The sequence below is a fragment of the Pseudophryne corroboree genome, chromosome 1, assembly GCF_028390025.1.
Source record: "Pseudophryne corroboree isolate aPseCor3 chromosome 1, aPseCor3.hap2, whole genome shotgun sequence".
Lineage (NCBI taxonomy): Eukaryota > Metazoa > Chordata > Amphibia > Anura > Myobatrachidae > Pseudophryne > Pseudophryne corroboree.
This window is the reverse complement of record NC_086444.1, coordinates 984388940-984409673: the sequence shown is the minus strand read 5'-3', so window position 1 is coordinate 984409673 and position 20734 is coordinate 984388940. Positions and strand designations below refer to the sequence as shown.

General features: G+C 49.7%; 1 protein-coding gene across 2 annotated transcripts in view; it reads right to left on the bottom strand.

Annotated features, from left to right (window-relative positions):
• The window catches only part of LRBA (LPS responsive beige-like anchor protein), a 1108277-nt gene that overhangs the window by 712527 nt on the left and 375016 nt on the right, over positions 1-20734 (bottom strand). For both annotated transcript variants that reach the window (XM_063920568.1, XM_063920569.1), the window contains exon 32: positions 15671-15804. In XM_063920568.1, coding sequence (XP_063776638.1) covers positions 15671-15804 — 134 coding nt within the window. The remainder of the gene's footprint in view (positions 1-15670; positions 15805-20734) is intronic.

Sequence of the window (20734 nt, the reverse complement as noted above, 5' to 3'; positions counted from 1 at the left end):
GATAGTCAAGGTACCCCTCCTTCAACAAGGAAGGGGTTACTATTCCACAATGTTTGTGGTACCGAAACCGGACGGTTCGGTGAGACCCATTTTAAATTTGAAATCCTTGAACACCTATATAAAAAGGTTCAAGTTCAAGATGGAATCGCTCAGGGCGGTTATTTCAAGCCTGGAGGAAGGGGATTACATGGTATCACTGGACATCAAGGATGCTTACCTACATGTCCCCATTTACCTTCCTCACCAGGAGTACCTCAGATTTGTGGTACAGGACTGTCATTACCAATTCCAGACGTTGACGTTTGGTCTGTGCACGGCACCGAGGGTATTTACCAAGGTAATGGCCGAAATGATGATACTCCTTCGAAAAAAGGGAGTTTTAATTATCCCATACTTGGACGATCTCCTTACAAAGGCGAGGTCCAGGGAGCAGTTGTTGGTCGGGGTAGCACTATCTCGGGAGGTGCTACAACAGCACGGTTGGATTCTGAATATTCCAAAGTCACAGCTGGTTCCTACGACAACACGTCTACTGTTTCTGGGGATGGTTCTGGACACAGACCAGAAAAGGGTGTTTCTCCCGGAGGAGAAAGCCAAGGAGTTGTCGTCTCTAGTCAGAGATCTCCTGAAACCAAAACAGGTCTCGGTGCATCACTGCACGCGAGTCCTGGGAAAAATGGTAGCTTCCTACGAAGCAATTCCATTCGGCAGTTTCCATGCAAGAATCTTTCAGTGGGATCTGTTGGACAAGTGGTCCGGATCCCATCGGCTGATAACCCTGTCTCCAAGGACCAGGGTGTCTCTGCTGTGGTGGCTGCAGAGTACTCCTCTTCTAGAGGGCCGCAGATTCGGCATACAGGACTGGGTCCTGGTGACCACGGATGCCAGCCTTCGAGGCTGGGGGGCAGTCACACAGGGAAGAAACTTCCAAGGGCTATGGTCAAGCCAGGAGATTACTTTACACATAAATATTCTGGAACTAAGGGCCATCTACAATGCCCTAAGTCAGGCAAGACCCTGCTTCAAAACCATCCGGTACTGATTCAGTCAGACAACATCACGGCGGTCGCCCATGTAAACCGACAGGGCGGCACGAGAAACAGGGCGGCACGAGAAGCAGGACGGCGATGGCAGAAGCCGCAAGGATTCTCCGATGGGCGGAAAATCACGTGTTAGCACTGTCAGCAGTGTTCATTCCGGGAGTGGACAACTGGGAAGCAGACTTCCTCAGCAGGCACGACCTCCACCCGGGAGAGTGGGGACTTCATCCAGAAGTCTTTCAGCTGATTGTAAATCGCTGGGAACGGCCACAGGTGGACATGATGGCGTCCCGCCTCAACAAAAAGCTAGAAAGATATTGCGCCAGGTCGAGAGACCCTCAGGCAATAGCTGTGGACGCTCTAGTGACACCGTGGGTGTACCAGTCGGTTTATGTGTTCCCTCCTCTTCCTCTCATACCCAAGGTACTGAGGATAATAAGACGAAGAGGAGTAAGAACTATACTCATTGTTCCGGATCGGCCAAGAAGAGCTTGGTACCCAGAACTTCAAGAGGTGATCTCAGAGGACCCATGGCCTCTGCCGCTCAGACAGGACCTGCTGCAGCAGGGGCCCTGTCTGTTCCAAGACTTACCGCGGCTGCGTTTGACGGCATGGCGGTTGAACGCCGGATCCTGAAGGAAAAGGGCATTCCGGAGGAAGTCATTCCTACGCTGATTAAAGCTAGGAAAGAAGTGACCGCAAACCATTATCACCGCATATGGCGAAAAGATGTTGCGTGAGGCCAGGAAGGCCCCAACAGAGGAATTTCAGCTGGGCCGTTTTCTGCACTTCCTACAGTCAGGGGTGACTATGGGCCTAAAATTGGGTTCCATTAAGGTCCAGATTTCGGCTCTATCGATTTTCTTCCAGAAAGAACTGGCTTCACTACCTGAAGTTCAGACATTTGTTAAGGGAGTGCTGCATATTCAGCCCCCTTTTGTCCCCCCAGTGGCGCCTTGGGATCTCAACGTGGTGTTGAATTTTCTAAAGTCACATTGGTTTGAACCACTTAAAACCGTGGATTTAAAATATCTCACGTGGAAAGTGGTCATGCTGTTGGCCTTGGCTTCGGCCAGGCGTGTGTCAGAATTGGCGGCTTTATCATGTAAAAGCCCTTCTCTGATTCTCCATATGGATAGGGCGGAATTGAGGACTCGTCCCCAATTTCTCCCAAAGGTGGTTTCAGCTTTTCATTTGAACCAACCTATTATGGTGCCTGCGGCTACTTGTGACTTGGAGGATTCCAAGTTGCTGGACGTAGTCCGGGCCCTAAAAATCTATGTTTCCAGGACAGTTGGAGTCAGAAAGACTGACTCGCTATTTATCCTGCATGCACCCAACAAGTTGGGTGCGCCTGCTTCAAAGCAGACTATTGCTCGCTGGATCTGTAGCACGATTCAACTTGCACATTCTGCGGCTGGACTGCCGCATCCTAAATCTGTAAAAGCCCATTCCACGAGGAAGGTGGGCTCTTCTTGGGCGGCTGCCCGAGGGGTCTCGGCTTTCCGACTTTGCCGAGCAGCTACTTGGTCGGGGTCAAACACATTTGCTAAATTCTACAAGTTTGATACCCTGGCTGAGGAGGACCTAGAGTTCGCTCATTCGGTGCTGCAGAGTCATCCGCACTCTCCCGCCCGTTTGGGAGCTTTGGTATAATCCCCATGGTCCTTACGGAGTTCCCAGCATCCACTTAGGACGTTAGAGAAAATAAGATTTTACTCACCGGTAATTCTATTTCTCGTAGTCCGTAGTGGATGCTGGGCGCCCGTCCCAAGTGCGGATTGTCTGCAATACTTGTATATAGTTATTGGTTAACTAAAGGGTTATTGTTGAGCCATCTGTTGAGAGGCTCAGTTATATTTCATACTGTTAACTGGGTATAGTATCACGAGTTATACGGTGTGATTGGTGTGGCTGGTATGAGTCTTACCCGGGATTCCAAATCCTTTCCTTATTGTGTCAGCTCTTCCGGGCACAGTATCCTAACTGAGGTCTGGAGGAGGGTCATAGAGGGAGGAGCCAGTGCACACCAGGTAGTCCTAAAGCTTTCTTTAGTTGTGCCCAGTCTCCTGCGGAGCCGCTATTCCCCATGGTCCTTACGGAGTTCCCAGCATCCACTACGGACTACTAGAAATAGATTTACCGGTGAGTAAAATCTTATTTTCTCTTGGTAGCATAGCTAAATAACTATTTTGAATACTATATAGAGTAAAACAAGAAATATTTTCACAGGATTCCTCCCATTGTTAGCGCAACAAAGCCCCTTGCGGTGTCGTGGACACCCACGAGTGGGAGTAGACCCTGTGGGTAGGCATTCTGACTGTCAGCATTTTGAGTGGTCATGATTCCGGTGTCGGCATGGTGATCGCCAGGATCCTGAGCGCCGGTCACATGACCTCATCCCCAGTATTTAGGTAGTTATTATTTAGGTAGGATGAAGTTATAGGGCCTGTGAATACATTTTTTATTCTTAAGATCAGCTTGTCATAGGTCTTCCCTTCTTTAAACATTGACAGGTTCAACGTAATAGCCACTGATATATTTGCTACTGATAGTCAGTCCCCTGCCAGCAGTGCTGGCAGGTGGGGGAGATCGGAGACGGATACAACTTAAAGCAATCTGGCATTTTTAAGAAGTGTAAAATAAGAATTTACTTACCGATAATTCTATTTCTCGTAGTCCGTAGTGGATGCTGGGGACTCCGTCAGGACCATGGGGTCTAGCGGCTCCGCAGGAGACAGGGCACAATAATAAAAGCTTTAGGATCAGGTGGTGTGCACTGGCTCCTCCCCCTATGACCCTCCTCCAAGCCTCAGTTAGGATACTGTGCCCGGACGAGCGTGCATAATAAGGAAGGATATTGAATCCCGGGTAAGACTCATACCAGCCACACCAATCACACCGTACAACCTGTGATCTGAACCCAGTTAACAGTATGATAACAACGAAGGAGCCTCTGAAAAGATGGCTCACAACAAGAATAACCCGATTTTTGTAACAATAACTATGTACAAGTATTGCAGACAATCCGCACTTGGGATGGGCGCCCAGCATCCACTACGGACTACGAGAAATAGAATTATCGGTAAGTAAATTCTTATTTTCTCTAACGTCCTAAGTGGATGCTGGGGACTCCGTCAGGACCATGGGGATTATACCAAAGCTCCCAAACGGGCGGGAGAGTGCGGATGACTCTGCAGCACCGAATGAGAGAACTCCAGGTCCTCCTCAGTCAGGGTGTGCCCCTGACCAAGTAGCAGCTCGGCAAAGTTGTAAAGCCAAGACCCCTCGGGCAGCCGCCCAAGATGAGCCCACTTCCTTGTGGAATGGGCTTTTACTGATTTTGGCTGTGGCAAGCCTGCCACAGAATGTGCAAGCTGAATTGTACTACAAATCCAGCGAGCAATCGTCTGCTTAGAAGCAGGAACACCCATCTTGTTGGGTGCATACAGGCTAAACAGCGAGTCAGATTTTCTGACTCCAGTCGTCCTGGAAACATATATTTTCAGGGCCCTGACAACGTCAAGTAACTTGGAGTCCTCCAAGTCCCTAGTAGCCGCAGGTACCACAATAGGTTGGTTCATGTGAAAAACAGAAAAACCTTAAGGAGAAATTGAGGACGAGTCCTCAATTCTGCCCTGTCAGAATGAAAAATTAAGTAAGGGCTTTTATATGATACAGCCGCCCATTCTGACACACGCCTGGCTGAAGCCAGGGCTAATAGAATCTTCACCTTCCATGTGAAATATTTTAATTCCACAGTGGTGAGTGGATCAAACCAATGTGACTTTAGGAAACTCAAAACAACATTGAGATCCCAAGGTGCCACTGGGGGCACAAAAGGAGGCTGTATATGCAGTACCCCTTTTACAAACGTCTGAACTTCAGGCACTGAAGCCAGTTCTTTCTGGAAGAAATTCGACAGGGTCGAAATTTGAACCTTAATGGACCCTAATTTTAGGCCCATAGACAGTCCTGTTTTCAGGAAATGTAGGAAACGACCCAGTTGGAATTCCTCTGTAGGGACCTTCTTGGCCTCACACCACGCAACATATTTTCGCCAAATGCGGTGAAAATGTTTTGCGGTTACATCCTTCCTGGCTTCGACCAGGGTAGGGATGACTTCATCTGGAATGCCCTTTCAGGATCCGGCGTTCAACTGCCATGCCGTCAAACGCAGCCGCGGTAAGTCTTGGAACAGACAAGGCCCCTGCTGGAGCAGGTCCTCTCTTAAAGGTAGAGGCCACGGTTCTTCCGTGAGCATCTCTTGAAGTTCCGGGTACCAAGTCCTTCTTGACCCATCCGGAACCACGAGTATCGTTCTTACTCATCTCCTTCTTATGATTCTCAGTACTTTTGGTATGAGATGCATAGGAGGGAACACATACCCTGACTGGTACACCCACAGTGTTACCAGAGCGTCCACCGCTATTGCCTGAGGGTCCCTTGACCTGGCGCAATGTCTGTCTAGTTTTTTGTTCAGGCGGGACGCCATCATGTCCACCTTTGGTTTTTCCCAACGGTTTACAATCATGTGGAAGACTTCCCGCTGAAGTCCCCACTCTCCCGGGTGGAGGTTATGCCTGCTGAGGAAGTCTGCTTCCCAGTTTTCCACTCCCGGAATTAACACTGCTGAGAGTGTTATCACATGATTTTTCGCCCAGCGAAGAATCCTTGCAGTTTCTGCCATTTCCCTCCTGCTTCATGTGCCGCCCTGTCTGTTTACGTGGGCGACTGCCGTGATGTTGTCCCACTGGATCAATACCGGCTGACCTTGAAGCAGAGGTCTTGCTAAGCTTAGAGCCTTGTAAATTGCCCTTAGCTCCAGTATATTTATGTGGAGAGAAGTCTCCTGACTTGATCACACTCCCTGGAAATTTTTTCCTTGTGTGACTGCTCCCCAGCCACTCAGGCTGGCATCCGTGGTCACCAGGACCCAGTCCTGAATGTTGAATCTGCGGCCCTTTCATAGATGAGCACTCTGCAGCCACCGCAGAAGAAAACACCCTTGTCCTTGGAGACAGGGTTATCCGCTGATGCATCTGAAGATGCGATCCGGACCATTTTCCCAGCAGATTCCACTGAAATGTTCTTGCGTGAAATCTACCGAATGGGATCGCTTTGTAAGAAACCACCATTTTTCACAGGACCCTTGTGCACTGATGCACTGATACTTTTCCTGGTTTTAGGAGGTTCCTGACTAGCTCGGATAACTCCCTGGCCTTCTTCTCCGGGAGAAAACATCCTTTTCTGGACTGTGTCCAGAATCATTCCTAGGAACATTAGACGTGTCGTCGGAAAAAGCTGCGATTTTGGAATATTTAGAACCCACTCGTGCTGTCGTAGAACTACTTGAGATAGTGCTACTCCGACCGCCAACTGTTCTCTGGACCTTGCCCTTATCAGGAAAGCGTCCATATTTCTTTTAGGAAGAATCATCATTTCGGCCATTACCATGGTAAAGACCCGGGGTGCCGTGGACAATCCAAACGGCAGCGTCTGAACTGATAGTGACAGTTCTGTACCACGAACCTGAGATACCCTTGGTGAGAAGGGCAAAATTTGGACATGTAGGGAATCGTCCCTGATATCCAGTGACACCATATCGTCCTGGTTCGCTATCACTGCTCTGAGTGACTCCATCTTGATTTGAACCCTTGTATGTAATTGTTCAAATCTTTTAGATCTCACCGAGCCGTTTGGCTTCAGTACCACAATATAGTGTGGAATAATACCCCTTCCCTTGTTGTAGGAGGGGTACTTTGATTATCACCTGCTGGGAATACAGCCTGTGAATTTTTTCCCAATACTGCCTCCCTGTCGGAGGGAGACGTTGGTAAAGCAGACTTCAGGAACTTGTGAGGGGAAGACGTCTCGAATTTCCAATGTACACCTGGGATACTACGTGTAGGATCCAGGAGTCCACTTGCGAGTGAGCCCACTGCGTGCTGAAACTCTTGAGATGACCCCCCACCGCACCTGAGTCCGCTTGTATGGCCCCAGCGTCATGCTGCGGACTTGGCAGAAGCTGTGGAGGACTTCTGTTCCTGGGAATGGGCTGCCTGCTGCAGTCTTCTTCCCTTTCCTCTAACCCTGGGCAGATATGACTGGCCTTTTGCCCGCCTGCCTTTATGGGTACGAAAGGACTGAGAATGAAAAGACTGTGTCCTTTTCTGCTGAGATGTGACTTGGGGTAACAAAAGTGGATTTTCCAGCTGTTGCCATGGCCACCAGGTCCGATGGACCGCCCCTTTATACGGCAATACTTCCATGTGCCGTCTGGACTCTGCATCACCTGACCACTGTCGTGTCTATAAACATCGTCTGGCAGATATGGACATCACATCTACTCTTGATGCCAGAATGCAAATATCCCTCTGCGCATCTCGCATATATAGAAATGCATCCTTAAAATGCTCTATAGTCAATAAAATATTGTTCCTGTCAAGGGTATCAATATTTTCAGTCAGGAAATCCGACCAAGCCCCCCCAGCGCTGCACATCCAGGCTGAGGCGATTGCTGGTCGTAGTATAACACCAGTATGTGTGTATATACTTTTTAGGATATTTTTCAGCTTCCTATCAGCTGGCTCCTTGAGGGCGGCCGTATCTGGAGACGGTAACGCCACTTGTTTTTATAAGCGTGTGAGCGCCTTATCCACCCTAAGGTGTGTTTCCCAACTCGCCCTCACTTCTGGCGGGAAAGGGTATACCTCCAATAATTTTCTATCGGAGGAAACCCACGTATCATCACACACTTTAATTTATCTGATTCAGGAAAAACTACAAGTAGATTATTCCCACCCTACATAATACCCTTATTTGTGGTACTTGTAGTATCAGAAATATGTAACACCTCCTTCATTGCCCTTAACATGTAACGTGTGGCCCTAAAGGAAAATACGTTTGTTTCTTCACCGTCGACACTGAAGTCAGTGTCCGTGTCTGTGTCGACCAACTGAGGTAAATGGGCGTTTTTACAAGCCCCTGACGGTGTCTGAGACGCCTGGACAGGTACTAATTTGTTTGCCGGCCGTCTCATGTCGTCAACCGACCTTGCATCGTGTTGACATTATCACGTAATTCCTAAATAAGCCATCCATTCCGGTGTCGACTCCCTAGAGAGTGACATCACCAATACAGGCAATTTGCTCCGCCTCCTCACCAACATCGTCCTCCTACATGTCGACACACACGTACCGACACACAGCACACACACAGGGAATGCTCTGATAGAGGACAGGACCCCACTAGCCCTTTGGGGAGACAGAGGGAGAGTTTGCCAGCACACACCAAAAACGCTATAATTATACAGGGACAACCCCTTATACAAGTGTTTTCCCTTATAGCATTTTCACATATGTAATCATATCGCCAAATAAGTGCCCCCCCTCTCTGTTTTAACCCTGTTTCTGTAGTGCAGTGCAGGGGAGAGCCTGGGAGCCTTCCTCACAGCAGAGCTGAGCAGGAAAATGTCGCCGTGTGCTGAGGAGAATAGGCCCCGCCCCCTAAAACGGCGGGCTCTTCTCCCGGAGTTTGTGAGATCTGGCAGGGGTTAAATACATCCATATAGCCTCAAGGGCTATATGTGATGTATTTTTAGCCATAAAAAAGGTATTATACATAGCTGCCCAGGGCGCCCCCCCCCAGCGCCCTGCACCCTCAGTGACCGCTGTGTGAAGTGTGCTGACAACAATGGCGCACAGCTGCAGTGCTGTGCGCTACCTCATGAAGACTGAAAAGTCTTCTGCCGCCTGTTTCTGGACCTCTTCAATCTTCGGCATCTGCAAGGGGGGTCGGCGGCGCGGCTCCGGGACCGGACTCCATGGCTGGGCCTGTATTCGATCCCTCTGGAGCTAATGGTGACCAGTAGCCTAAGAAGCCAATCCATCCTGCACGCAGGTGAGTTCACTTCTCTCCACTTATTCCCTCGATGCAGTGAGCCTGTTGCCAGCAGGACTGAAAATAAAAAACCTAAAAACTTTTACTAAGCAGCTCTTTAGGAGAGCCACCTAGATTGCACCCTGCTCGGACGGGCACAAAAACCTAACTGGGGCTTGGAGGAGGGTCATAGGGGGAGGAGCCAGTGCACACCACCTGATCCTAAAGCTTTATTTTTGTGCCCTGTCTCCTGCGGAGCCGCTAATCCCCATGGTCCTGACGGAGTCCCCAGCATCCACTAGGACGTTAGAGAAAATAAGAATTTACTCACCGGTAATTCTATTTCTCGTAGTCCGTAGTGGATGCTGGGTACTCCGTAAGGACCATGGGGAATAGACGGGCTCCGCAGGAGACTGGGCACTCTAAAAGAAAGATTAGGTACCATCTGGTGTGCACTGGCTCCTCCCTCTATGCCCCTCCTCCAGACCTCAGTTAGGGAAACTGTGCCCGGAAGAGCTGACACTACAAGGAAAGGATTTGGAATCCCGGGTAAGACTCATACCAGCCACACCAATCACACCGTACAACTTGTGATAACTATACCCAGTTAACAGTATGAACAACAAATGAGCCTCATTTACAGATGGCTCATAACAAAACCCTTTAGTTAAGCAATAACTATATACACGTATTGCAGAGAGTCCGCACTTGGGACGGGCTCCCAGCATCCACTACGGACTACGAGAAATAGAATTACCGGTGAGTAAATTCTTATTTTCTCTGACGTCCTAGTGGATGCTGGGTACTCCGTAAGGACCATGGGGATTATACCAAAGCTCCCAAACGGGCGGGAGAGTGCGGATGACTCTGCAGCACCGCATGAGCAAACTCAAGGTCCTCCTCAGCCAGGGTATCAAACTGTATAATTTTGCAAACGTGTTTGACCCCGACCAGGTAGCAGCTCGGCAAAGTTGTAATGCCGAGACCCCTCGGGCAGGCGCCCAAGAAGAGCCCCCTTCCTCGTGGAATAGGCTTTTACTGATTTAGGATGCGGCAGTCCAGCCGCAGAATGTGCAAGTTGAATCGCGCCACAGATCCAGCGAGCAATAGTCTGCTTAGAAGCAGGAGCACCCAGCTTGTTGGGTGCATGCAGGATAACAGCGAGTCAGTATTTTTGATTCTAGCCGTCCTGGAAACATAGATTTTCAGGGCCCGGACTACATCCAGCAACTTGGAGGCCTCCAAGTCCCGAGTAGCCGCAGGCACCACAATAGGTTGGTTCAAATGAAAAGCTGATACCACCTTAGGGAGAAATTGGCGACGAGTCCTCAATTCTGCCCTGTCCCTATGCAAGATCAGATAAGGGCTTTCACATGACAAAGCCGCCAATTCTGACACACGCCTAGCCGAAGCCAAGGCCAAATATATATATATATGACCACGTTCCACGTGAGATACTTCAGCTCCACGTTCTGAAGTGGCTCAAAACAATGTGATTTTAGGAAAACGAACACTACGTTGAGATCCTAAGGTGCCACTGGAGGCACAAAAGGGGGCTGAATATGCAGCACTCCCTTAACCACGTCTGAACTTCAGGCAGCGTCTTTCCTAGCCTTTAACAGCGTAGGAATCACTTCATCTGGAACGCCCTTTTCCGTTAGGATCCTGCGTTCAACCGCCAAGCCTTCAAGAGCAGCCGCGGTAAGTCTTGGAACAGACAGGGCCCCTGCAGTAACAGGTCCGTCTGAGACACAGAGGCCATGGGTCCTCCGAGATCATTTCTTGTAGTTCTGGGTACCAAGTTCTTCTTGGCCAATCCGGAACTACGAGTATAGTTCTTACTCCTCTCTTACTTACTATCCTCAGTACCTTGGGTATGAGAGGAAGAGGAGGGAACACATAAACCTACTGGTACACCCACGGTGTCACTAGTGCGTCCACAGCTATCGCCTGAGGGTCTCTTGACCTGGCGCAATACTTTTGTAGCTTTTTGTTGAGGCGGGACACCATCATGTCCACCTGTGGCCGTTCCCAACGGTTCACAATCTGCGTGAAGACTTCTGGATGAAGTCCCCACTCTCCCGGGTGGAGGTCGTGCCTGCTGAGGAAGTCTGCTTCCTAGTTTTCCACACCCGGAATGAACACTGCTGACAGTGTTAGCACGTGATACTCCACCCATCGGAGAATCCTTGTGGCTTCTGCCAACGCCATCCTGCTTCTTGTGCCGCCTTGTCGGTTTACATGGGCGACAGCCGTGGTGTTGTCTGACTGAATCAGCACCGGCTGGTTTTGAAGCAGGGGTTCTGCTTGCCTTAGGGCATTGTAACTGGCCCTTAGGTCCAGAATATTTATGTGTAGGGAAGTCTCCTGACTCGACCATTGTCCTTGGAAATTTTATTCCCTGAGTGACTGCTCCCCAACCTCGGAGGCTTGCATCCGCGGTCACCAGGACCCAGTCCTGAATGCCGAATCTGCGGCCCTCGAGAAGATGAGCACTCTGCAGCCACCACAGCAAAGACACCCTGGCCCCGGGGACAGGGTGATCAGCTGATGCATCTGAAGATGCAATCCTCACTTGTCTAACAGGTCCCACTGAAAGTTCCTTGCATGGAACCTGCCGAAGGGAATTGCTTCGTATGAAGCTACCACCTTTTCCAGGACTCGCGTGCAATGATGCACCGACACCTGTTTTGGTTTTAGGAGGTCTCTGACCCGAGATGACAACTCCTTGGCCTTCTCCTCCGGGAGAAACACCTTCTTCTGTTCTGTGTCCAGAAACATGCCCAATATCAGCAGACGCGTCGTAGGAACCAGCTGCGACTTTGGGATATTCAGAATTCAGCCGTGCTGTTGTAGCACTTCCTGAGATAGTGCTACTCCGATCAACGACTGCTCCTTGGACCTCGCCTTTATAAGGAGATCGTCCAAGTACGGGATAATTATAACTCCCTTCTTTCGAAGGAATCTCATCATTTTTGGCCATTACCTTGGAACACACCCTCGGTGCCGTGGACAGGCCAAACGGCAACGTCTAGAATTGGTAATGGCAGTTCTGTACCACAACCTTGAGGTACTCCTGGTGAGGTGGGTAAATGGGGACATGTAGGTAAGCATCCATGATGTCCAGTGATACCATGTAATCCCCCTCTTCCAGGCTTGCAATAACCGCCCTGAGCGATTCCATTTTGAACTCGAACTTCCTTATATAAGTGTTCAAGGATTTCAAATTTAGAATGGGTCTCACCGAACCGTCTGGTTTCGGTACCACAAACATTGTGGAATAGTAACCCCGTCCCTGTTGAAGGAGGGGAACTTTTATTATCACCTGCTGGAGGTACAGCTTGTGAATTGCCGCCAGTACTACCTCCCTGTCCTGGGGAGTAGTTGGCAAGGCTGATTTGAGGTAACGGCGAGGGGGAGACGCCTCGAATTCCAGCTTGTATCCCTGCGATACCACTTGTAGAACCCAGAGATCCACCTGTGAGCGAACCCACTGGTCGCTGAAGTTCCGGAGACGCGCCCCCACCGCACCTGGCTCCGTCTGTGGAGCCCCAGCGTCATGCGGTGAACTCAGTAGAAGCAGGGGAGGATTTTTGTTCCTGGGAACTGGCTGTCTGGTGCAGCTTTTTCCCTCTCCCCCTGCCTCTGAGCAGAAAGGAAGCACCTTTGATTCGCTTGCCTTTCTGAGGCCGAAAGGACTGTACCTGATAGTACGGTGCTTTCGTAGGTTGTGAGGGAGCCTGAGGTAAAAATGTCGATTTCCCAGCTGTTGCTGTGGACACGAGGTCCGAGAGACCATCCCCAAACAATTCCTCACCCTTATAAGGCAAAACCTCCATGTGCCTTTTAGAATCAGCATCACCTGTCCACTGCCGGGTCCATAATACCCTCCTGGCAGAAATGGACATTGCATTAATTCTAGATGCCAGCCGGCAAATATCCCTCTGTGCATCCCTCATATATAAGACGACGTCTTTAATATGCTCTATGGTTAGCAAAATAGTATCCCTGTCGAGGGTATCAATATTATCTGACAGGGTATCAGACCACGCTGCAGCAGCACTACACATCCATGCTGAAGCAATTGCAGGTCTTGGTATAGTACCTGAGTGTGTATATACAGACTTCAGGATAGCCTCCTGCTTTCTATCAGCAGGCTCCTTCAAGGCGGCCGTATCCTGAGACGGCAGTGCCACCTTTTTTGACAAGCGTGTGAGCGCCTTATCCACCCTAGGAGATATCTCCCAACGTGACCTATCCTCTGGCAGGAAAGGGTACGCCATCTGTAATTTTTTAGAAATTACCAGTTTCTTATCGGGGGAACCCCACGCTTCTTCACACACTTCATTCAACTCATCTGATGGGGGAAAAAACACTGGCTGCTTTTTCTCCCCAAACATAATACCCTTTTTAGTGGTACCTGGGTTAATGTCAGAAATGTGTAACACATTTTTCATTGCCGTAATCATGTAACGGATGCCCCTTGTGGATTGTGTATATGTCTCATCCTCGTCGACACTGGAGTCAGACTCCGTGTCGACATCTGTATCTGCCATCTGAGGTAGCGGGCGTTTGTGAGCCCCTGATGGTCTTTGAGACGCCTGGGCAGGCACGGGCTGAGAAGCCGGCTGTCCCACGGCTGTTACGTCATCCAGCTTTTTATGTAAGGAGTTGACACTGTCGGTTAATACCTTCCACATATCCATCCACTCTGGTGTCGACCCCGCAGGGGGTGACATCACATTTATCGGCACCTGCTCCGCCTCCACATAAGCCTCCTCATCAAACATGTCGACACAGCCGTACCGACACACCGCACACACACAGGGAATGCTCTGACTGAGGACAGGACCCCACAAAGTCCTTTGGGGAGACAGAGAGAGAGTATGCCAGCACACACCACAGCGCTATATAATTAGGGATTTACACTATTACAGAAAGTGATTTTTCCCTATAGCTGCTTTACATGTATAGTTTGCGCCTAAATTTAGTGCCCCCCCTCTCTTTTTAACCCTTTGAGCCTGGAAACTGCAGGGGAGAGCCTGGGGAGCTGTCTTCCAGCTGAACTGTGAAGAGAAAATGGTGCCAGTGTGCTGAGGGAGATAGCCCCGCCCCCTTCACGGCGGACTTCTCCCGCTCTTATATTAATATTATGGCAGGGGATTTTTGCACATATATAGTTTATTAGACTATATTATGTGCTTTTTGCCAATTTAAGGTACTCTAATTGCAGCCCAGGGCGCCCCCCCCAGTGCCCTACACCCATCAGTGACCGGAGTATGTGGTGTGCATGAGGAGCAATGGCGCACAGCTGCAGTGCTGTGCGCTACCTTAATGAAGACCGGAGTCTTCAGCCGCCGATTTCCAGGACGTTCTTCTTGCTTCTGGCTCTGCAAGGGGGACGGCAGCGCGGCTCCGGGACCGGACGACCGAGGCTGGGCCTGTGTTCGATCCCTCTGGAGCTAATGGTGTCCAGTAGCCTAGAAGCCCAAGCTAGCTGCAAGCAGGTAGGTTCGCTTCTCTCCCCTAAGTCCCTCGTAGCAGTGAGTCTGTTGCCAGCAGATCTCACTGAAAATAAAAAACCTAACAAATACTTTCTTTACTAGAAGCTCAGGAGAGCCCCTAGTGTGCAACCAGCTCGAGCCGGGCACATATTCTAACTGAGGTCTGGAGGAGGGGCATAGAGGGAGGAGCCAGTGCACACCAGATAGTACCTAATCTTTCTTTTAGAGTGCCCAGTCTCCTGCGGAGCCCGTCTATTCCCCATGGTCCTTACGGAGTACCCAGCATCCACTAGGACGTCAGAGAAATAGAACTCACAGGACTGCCAACCGCAACAGTTGCACAGACCCGGAATTCAAACTCTGATCACAGCACTGGAACTGTGTCTGATGAGACTCAGGACACCTAGAACAGGGAAACTAGTAACTAACCAGCTGAGTGGAAAATGAACCGCTACAGAAGGCCGATTGTGCTGGCAGTAGGACAGACAACCAGATCAGGTGGAAAGTCTGAGTCTGCTGGAGCAAAGTGCAGCAGCACCGGAAACAGATGTAGACACAGAAGCATTGGCAGCAAATGGAATCTGTAGAGCAGGAGGAGAACACCGCAGCAAAGACAGGAATAGAGCAGAAGCCCAGACCAAGAACTGTTCCTGCAGAGAAACACATTGTTCTGGCAATGTGCTGGACCTAGGTGCAGTTTTAAATAAAAGACTAAGTGATGCTTATTGATGGAGCTGATCAGGGGAACGTTACTGTGATGCGTAGATGAACAAGTGAGCCACCTGACAGAATCTAACATGGTAAGAGTGGCTAAGACCCCCATATGTTCGAAAGAGTACTGACAAGTGTCTTCCCTGAGTTTCATTTCCTTCCAGAACCACCTGTCTGAGTCGCTGTCATATTTCTCTCTTTTTTTTCCCTATGTCTCTCACTCTCTCATCCATGTCCACCCCTCCCTCCCACCATCTCTCTCATTGGCCCAATTATTCACTGGTATGAGGGGTTCTGCAGGTGGAGGGGATTGGGCGCAAATGGGGGTAGCACCGGCTTCAGGTGCGGACAGGACTCCGTGCAGGTAGTGCTGGCTGTGTCTGTGGAGGGAGCAGCCATAGAAAGCTCCGTGGGGGTGGGGCCTCCTGTTGTGCAGGCAGAGTTTAGGCTTACGTTCTAAAGTTTCAAAAGTTTTCTGGATTTTCAATAATTGTCAGGTAAAAAAAATAAAATAAAAAAAAAGTCTTTACTTACTTGTTCCCTCAATCAGTAACTCTTGGCCATGGCTCCCTAAAAGTGTGCGAGACAGAAATGGGGCAAAATCCACAAATATCTCCCTCAGAAGAGGGGCAGCTTTCTCCAATGCGTGCTCCAACCGATCTGTAATACTAATATATAAAAAGGGTCAGAAAATATAGCAAACAGGTGTAAGGGGTTTAATTACCTATCTGTTCTTGTATGTAATAAATTCAAGCACAGTAACATCTTAGCAGGGACACTAGTAAGTCAAGAAGACAGTCCTGGAAAACACAGAAATTCTCAGAGTTGCCTAAAGGCACAGTAATCTAAGAAATGTTCTACGTAGTAAGAGAGGAATATGCTACAAACTACTGTCCCTCAATGCAGAATATGAGCAAGTATGCAGATCTGTGTCTGCCACTTGTTTGTATGATCTATAATTTTCATAGCTGCAAAATCAGCCCATAACTCAAATGGGTTGGGTTTGATACGCCGGAGGTCTGAATACAGCATCATCCTGAAAGTGAGAATCCCGACAGGGGCAAAGTAAACCTAACACCCTCCCTCCCCCACATCCAGCGGGCAGGCACACACTTGTTTGGGATCCCGCCGGTTGGGATTGTGATCCTAGTGGGGATGCCAGTGTCAGCATTCCAAGCAGTGTCGGGATTCTGGCACCGGTGTTTCGACTGCCGGGATCCTTATCGGATCACCTTCAAATGACTTAACAGATTACACAATATTTACCAACTGACAATAGTTTAAGTGCAAAGCTATTCTCAGTATTAAATTAATAAGGCTGACAAGAGTACTGCAAAAAGATGGTAAAAATAAGATTTTACTCACCGGTAAATCGATTTCTCGTAGTCCGTAGTGGATGCTGGGGACTCCGTAAGGACCATGGGGAATAAACTGGCTCCGCAGGAGACTGGGCACTCTAAAGAAAGATTTAGTACTACTGGTGTGCACTGGCTCCTCCCTCTATGCCCCTCCTCCAGACCTCAGTTAAGGAAACTGTGCCCGGAAGAGCAGACATTATAAGGAAAGGATTTTGGAATCCCGGGTAAGACTCATACCAGCCACACCAATCACACCGTATAACTTGTGATACACTTATCCAGTCAACAGTATGAACAACAGGGCATCAAACAATGGATGCCAACATAACATAACCCATTATTAAGCAATAACTACATACACTTATTGCAGAAAGTCCGAACTAGGGACGGGCGCCCAGCATCCACTACGGACTACGAGAAATAGATTTACCGGTGAGTAAAATCTTATTTTCTCTAACGTCCTAGTGGATGCTGGGGACTCCGTAAGGACCATGGGGATTATACCAAAGCTCCCAAACGGGCGGGAGAGTGCGGATGACTCTGCAGCACCGAATGGGCAAACTCAAGGTCCTCCTCCGCCAGGGTATCAAACTTGTAGAATTTTGCAAATGTGTTTGAACCCGACCAAGTAGCAGCTCGGCAAAGCTGTAATGCTGAGACCCCTCGGGCAGCCGCCCAAGAAGAGCCCACCTTCCTTGTGGAATGGGCTTTCACTGATTTTGGATGCGGCAATCCAGCCGCAGAATGAGCCTGCTGAATCGTGTTATAGATCCAGCGGGCAACGGTTTGCTTTGAAGCAGGAGCACCCAACTTGTTGGGGGAATACAGGATAAAAGCGAGTCAGTTTTCCTGACTCCAGCCGTTCTGGCTACATAAATCTTCAAAGCCATGACTACATCTAGTAACCTGGAATCCTCCAAGTCACGAGTAGCCGCAGGCACTACAATAGGTTGGTTCAAATGAAAATATGACACCACCTTTGGCAGAAATTGGGGACGAGTCCGTAATTCTGCCCTGTCCACATGGAAAACCAGATAGGGGCTTTTACACGACAAAGCCGCCAATTCTGACACACGCCTAGCCGAAGCTAAGGCCAATAGCATGACCACCTTCCACGTGAGATACTTCAGCTCCACGGTCTTAAGTGGCTCAAACCAGTGGGATTTCAGGAAACCCAACACCACGTTAAGATCCCAAGGTGCCACTGGTGGCACAAAGGGGGGCTGAATATGCAGCACTCCCTTAACAAACGTCTGAACCTCAGGAAGAGAAGCCAGTTCCTTTTGAAAGAAAATGGATAGGGCCGAAATCTGGACCTTTATGGATCCTAACTTCAAGCCCATAGTCACTCCAGACTGTAGAAAATGCAGAAATCTGCCCAGTTGGAATTCCTCTGTAGGGGCCTTCCTGGCCTCACACCAAGCAACATATTTTCGCCATATGCGGTGATAATGCTTTGCTGTCACGTCCTTCCTAGCCTTTATCAGCGTAGGAATAACTTCCTCCGGAATGCCTTTTTCCGCTAGGATCCGGCGTTCAACCGCCATGCCGTCAAACGCAGCCGCGGTAAATCTTGGAACAGGCAGGGCCCCTGTTGCAACAGGTCCTGTCTGAGAGGCAGAGGCCATGGGTCCTCAGTGAGCATTTCTTGCAGTTCCGGGTACCAAGTCCATCTTGGCCAATCCGGAACAATGAGTATTGTTCTCACTCCTCTTCTTCTTACGATTCTCAGCACCTTGGGTATGAGAGGAAGAGGAGGAAACACATAGACCGACTGGAAAACCCACGGTGTTACCAGGGCGTCCACAGCTATCGCCTGAGGGTCTCTTGACCTGGCGCAATACCTTTGTAACTTTTTGTTGAGACGGGACGCCATCATGTCTACCTGTGGCAGTTCCCATCAATTTGTAATCTGAGTGAAGACTTCGTGATTAAGTCCCCACTCTCCCGGGTGAAGGTCGAGCCTGCTGAGGAAGTCTGCTTCCCAGTTGTCCACCCCCGGAATGAACACTGCTGACAGTGCTTGCACGTGACCCTCCGCCCACCGAAGAATCCTGGCGGCTTCCGCCATCGCAACTCTGCTTCTTGTGCCGCCCTGGCGGTCCACATGAGCCACCGCGGTGACGTTGTCTGACTGAATCAGCATCGGTTGGTTGCGAAGCAGGGGCTCTGCTTGACTCAGGGCGTTGAATATGGCCCTTAGTTCCAGGATATTTATGTGCAGACAGGCCTCCTGACTTGACCACAACCCTTGGAAGTTTCTTCCCTGAGTGACTGCCCCCCACCCTCGGAGGCTCGCATCCGTGGTCACCAGGACCCAGTCCTGTATGCCGAACCTGCGGCCCTCGAGAAGGTGAGCACTCTGTAGCCACCACAGAAGAGACACCCTGGCCCTGGGGGACAGGGTGATCAGCCGATGCATCTGAAGATGCGATCTGGACCACTTGTCCAACAGATCCCATTGAAAGATCCTCGCATGGAACCTGACAAAGGGAATGGCTTCGTACGATGCCACCATCTTTCCCAGGACAGTGATGCACAGACACCTGTTTCGGTTTTAAGAGGTCTCTGACTAGAGTCACAAGCTCTTGAGCCTTCTCCGCCGGGAGAAACACCTTCTTCTGGTCTGTCTCCAGAATCATGCCCAGAAAGGGCAGACGCGTCGTAGGAATCAGCTGCGACTTTGGGATATTCAGAATCCAGCCATGCTGTTGCAACACTTCCTGTGAGTGCGCTACGCTGATCTGCAACTGCTCCCTCAATCTCGCCTTTATGAGGAGATCGTCCAAGTATGGGATAACTGTGACTCCTTGCTTTCTCAGGATCACCATCATTTCTGCCATTACCTTGGTAAATATTCTCGGTGCCGTGGAGAGCCCAAACGGCAACATCTGGAATTGGTAATGACAGTCCTGTACCACAAATCTGAGGCACTCCTGATGAGGTGGATAAATGGGGACATGCAAGTAAGCATCCTTGATGTCCAGAGACACCATAAAATCCCCCTCTTCCAGGCTTGCAATGACCGCTCCGAGCGATTCCATTTTGAACCTGAATCTTTTCAGATAAATGTTCAGGGACTTTAAATTCAATATAGGTCGGACCGAACCGTCCGGTTTCGGTACCACAAACATTGTGGAATAGTATCCCTTTCCCTGTTGAGGAAGGGGAACCTTTACCACCACCTGCTGGAGAAATAGCTTGTGAATTGCCGCTACCACTACTTCCCTTTCTATAGGAGAAGCAGGCAGGGCCGATTTTAAGTAACGTTGAGGGGGCATCACCTCGAATTCCAGCTTGTATCCCTGATACACAATCTGTATAGCCCAGGGATCCACCTGTGAGCGAACCCACTGGTGGCTGAAATGTAGGAGACGCGCCCCCACCGCTCCTGGCTCCACCCGTGGAGCCCCAGCGTCATGCGGTGGATTTAGTGGAAGCCGGGGAGGACTTCTGTTCCTGGGAACTAGCTGTAAGGTGCAGCTTTTTTCCTCTACCCCTGCCTCTAGCAAGAAAGGAAGCACCTCTGACCTTCTTGCTTCTTTGTGCGCGAAAGGACTGCATTTGGTAATACGGTGCTTTCTTAGGTTGTGAGGGAATATATGGCAAAACGTTTGACTTCCCAGCAATAGCTGTGGAAACCAGGTCCGAGAGACCGTCCCCAAACAATTCCTCACCCTTGTAAGGTAACACCTCCATGTGTTTTTTGGAGTCGGCATCACCTGTCCACTGCCGAGTCCACAGGACCCTCCTGGCAGAAATTGACATTGCATTAATTCTAGAGCCCAGTAGGCAAATGTCCCTCTGGGCATCCCTCATATATAGGACAGTGTCTTTTATATGCCCCAGGGTCAGCATAATGGTATCCCTGTCCAAGGTATCCATTTCCTCAGACCGATTATCTGTCCACGCTGCTACAGCACTACACATCCACGCCGACGCAATTGCCGGCCTCAGTAGAGTCCCTGAATGTGTATAAACAGATTTCAGGATATTTTCCTGCTTTCTATCTGCAGGATCCTTTAGGGCGGCCGTATCCTGTGACGGCAGGGCCACCTTCTTAGATAAGCGTGTGAGAGATTTATCTACCCTAGGGGAGGATTCCCAGCGCATCCTGTCCTCTGGCGGGAAAGGGTACACCATAAGTAACCTTTTGGAAATCAGGACTTTCTTATCAGGGGAATCCCACGCTCTTTCAAATAACTCATTTAACTCATGTGAAGGGGGAAAAGTCACCTCT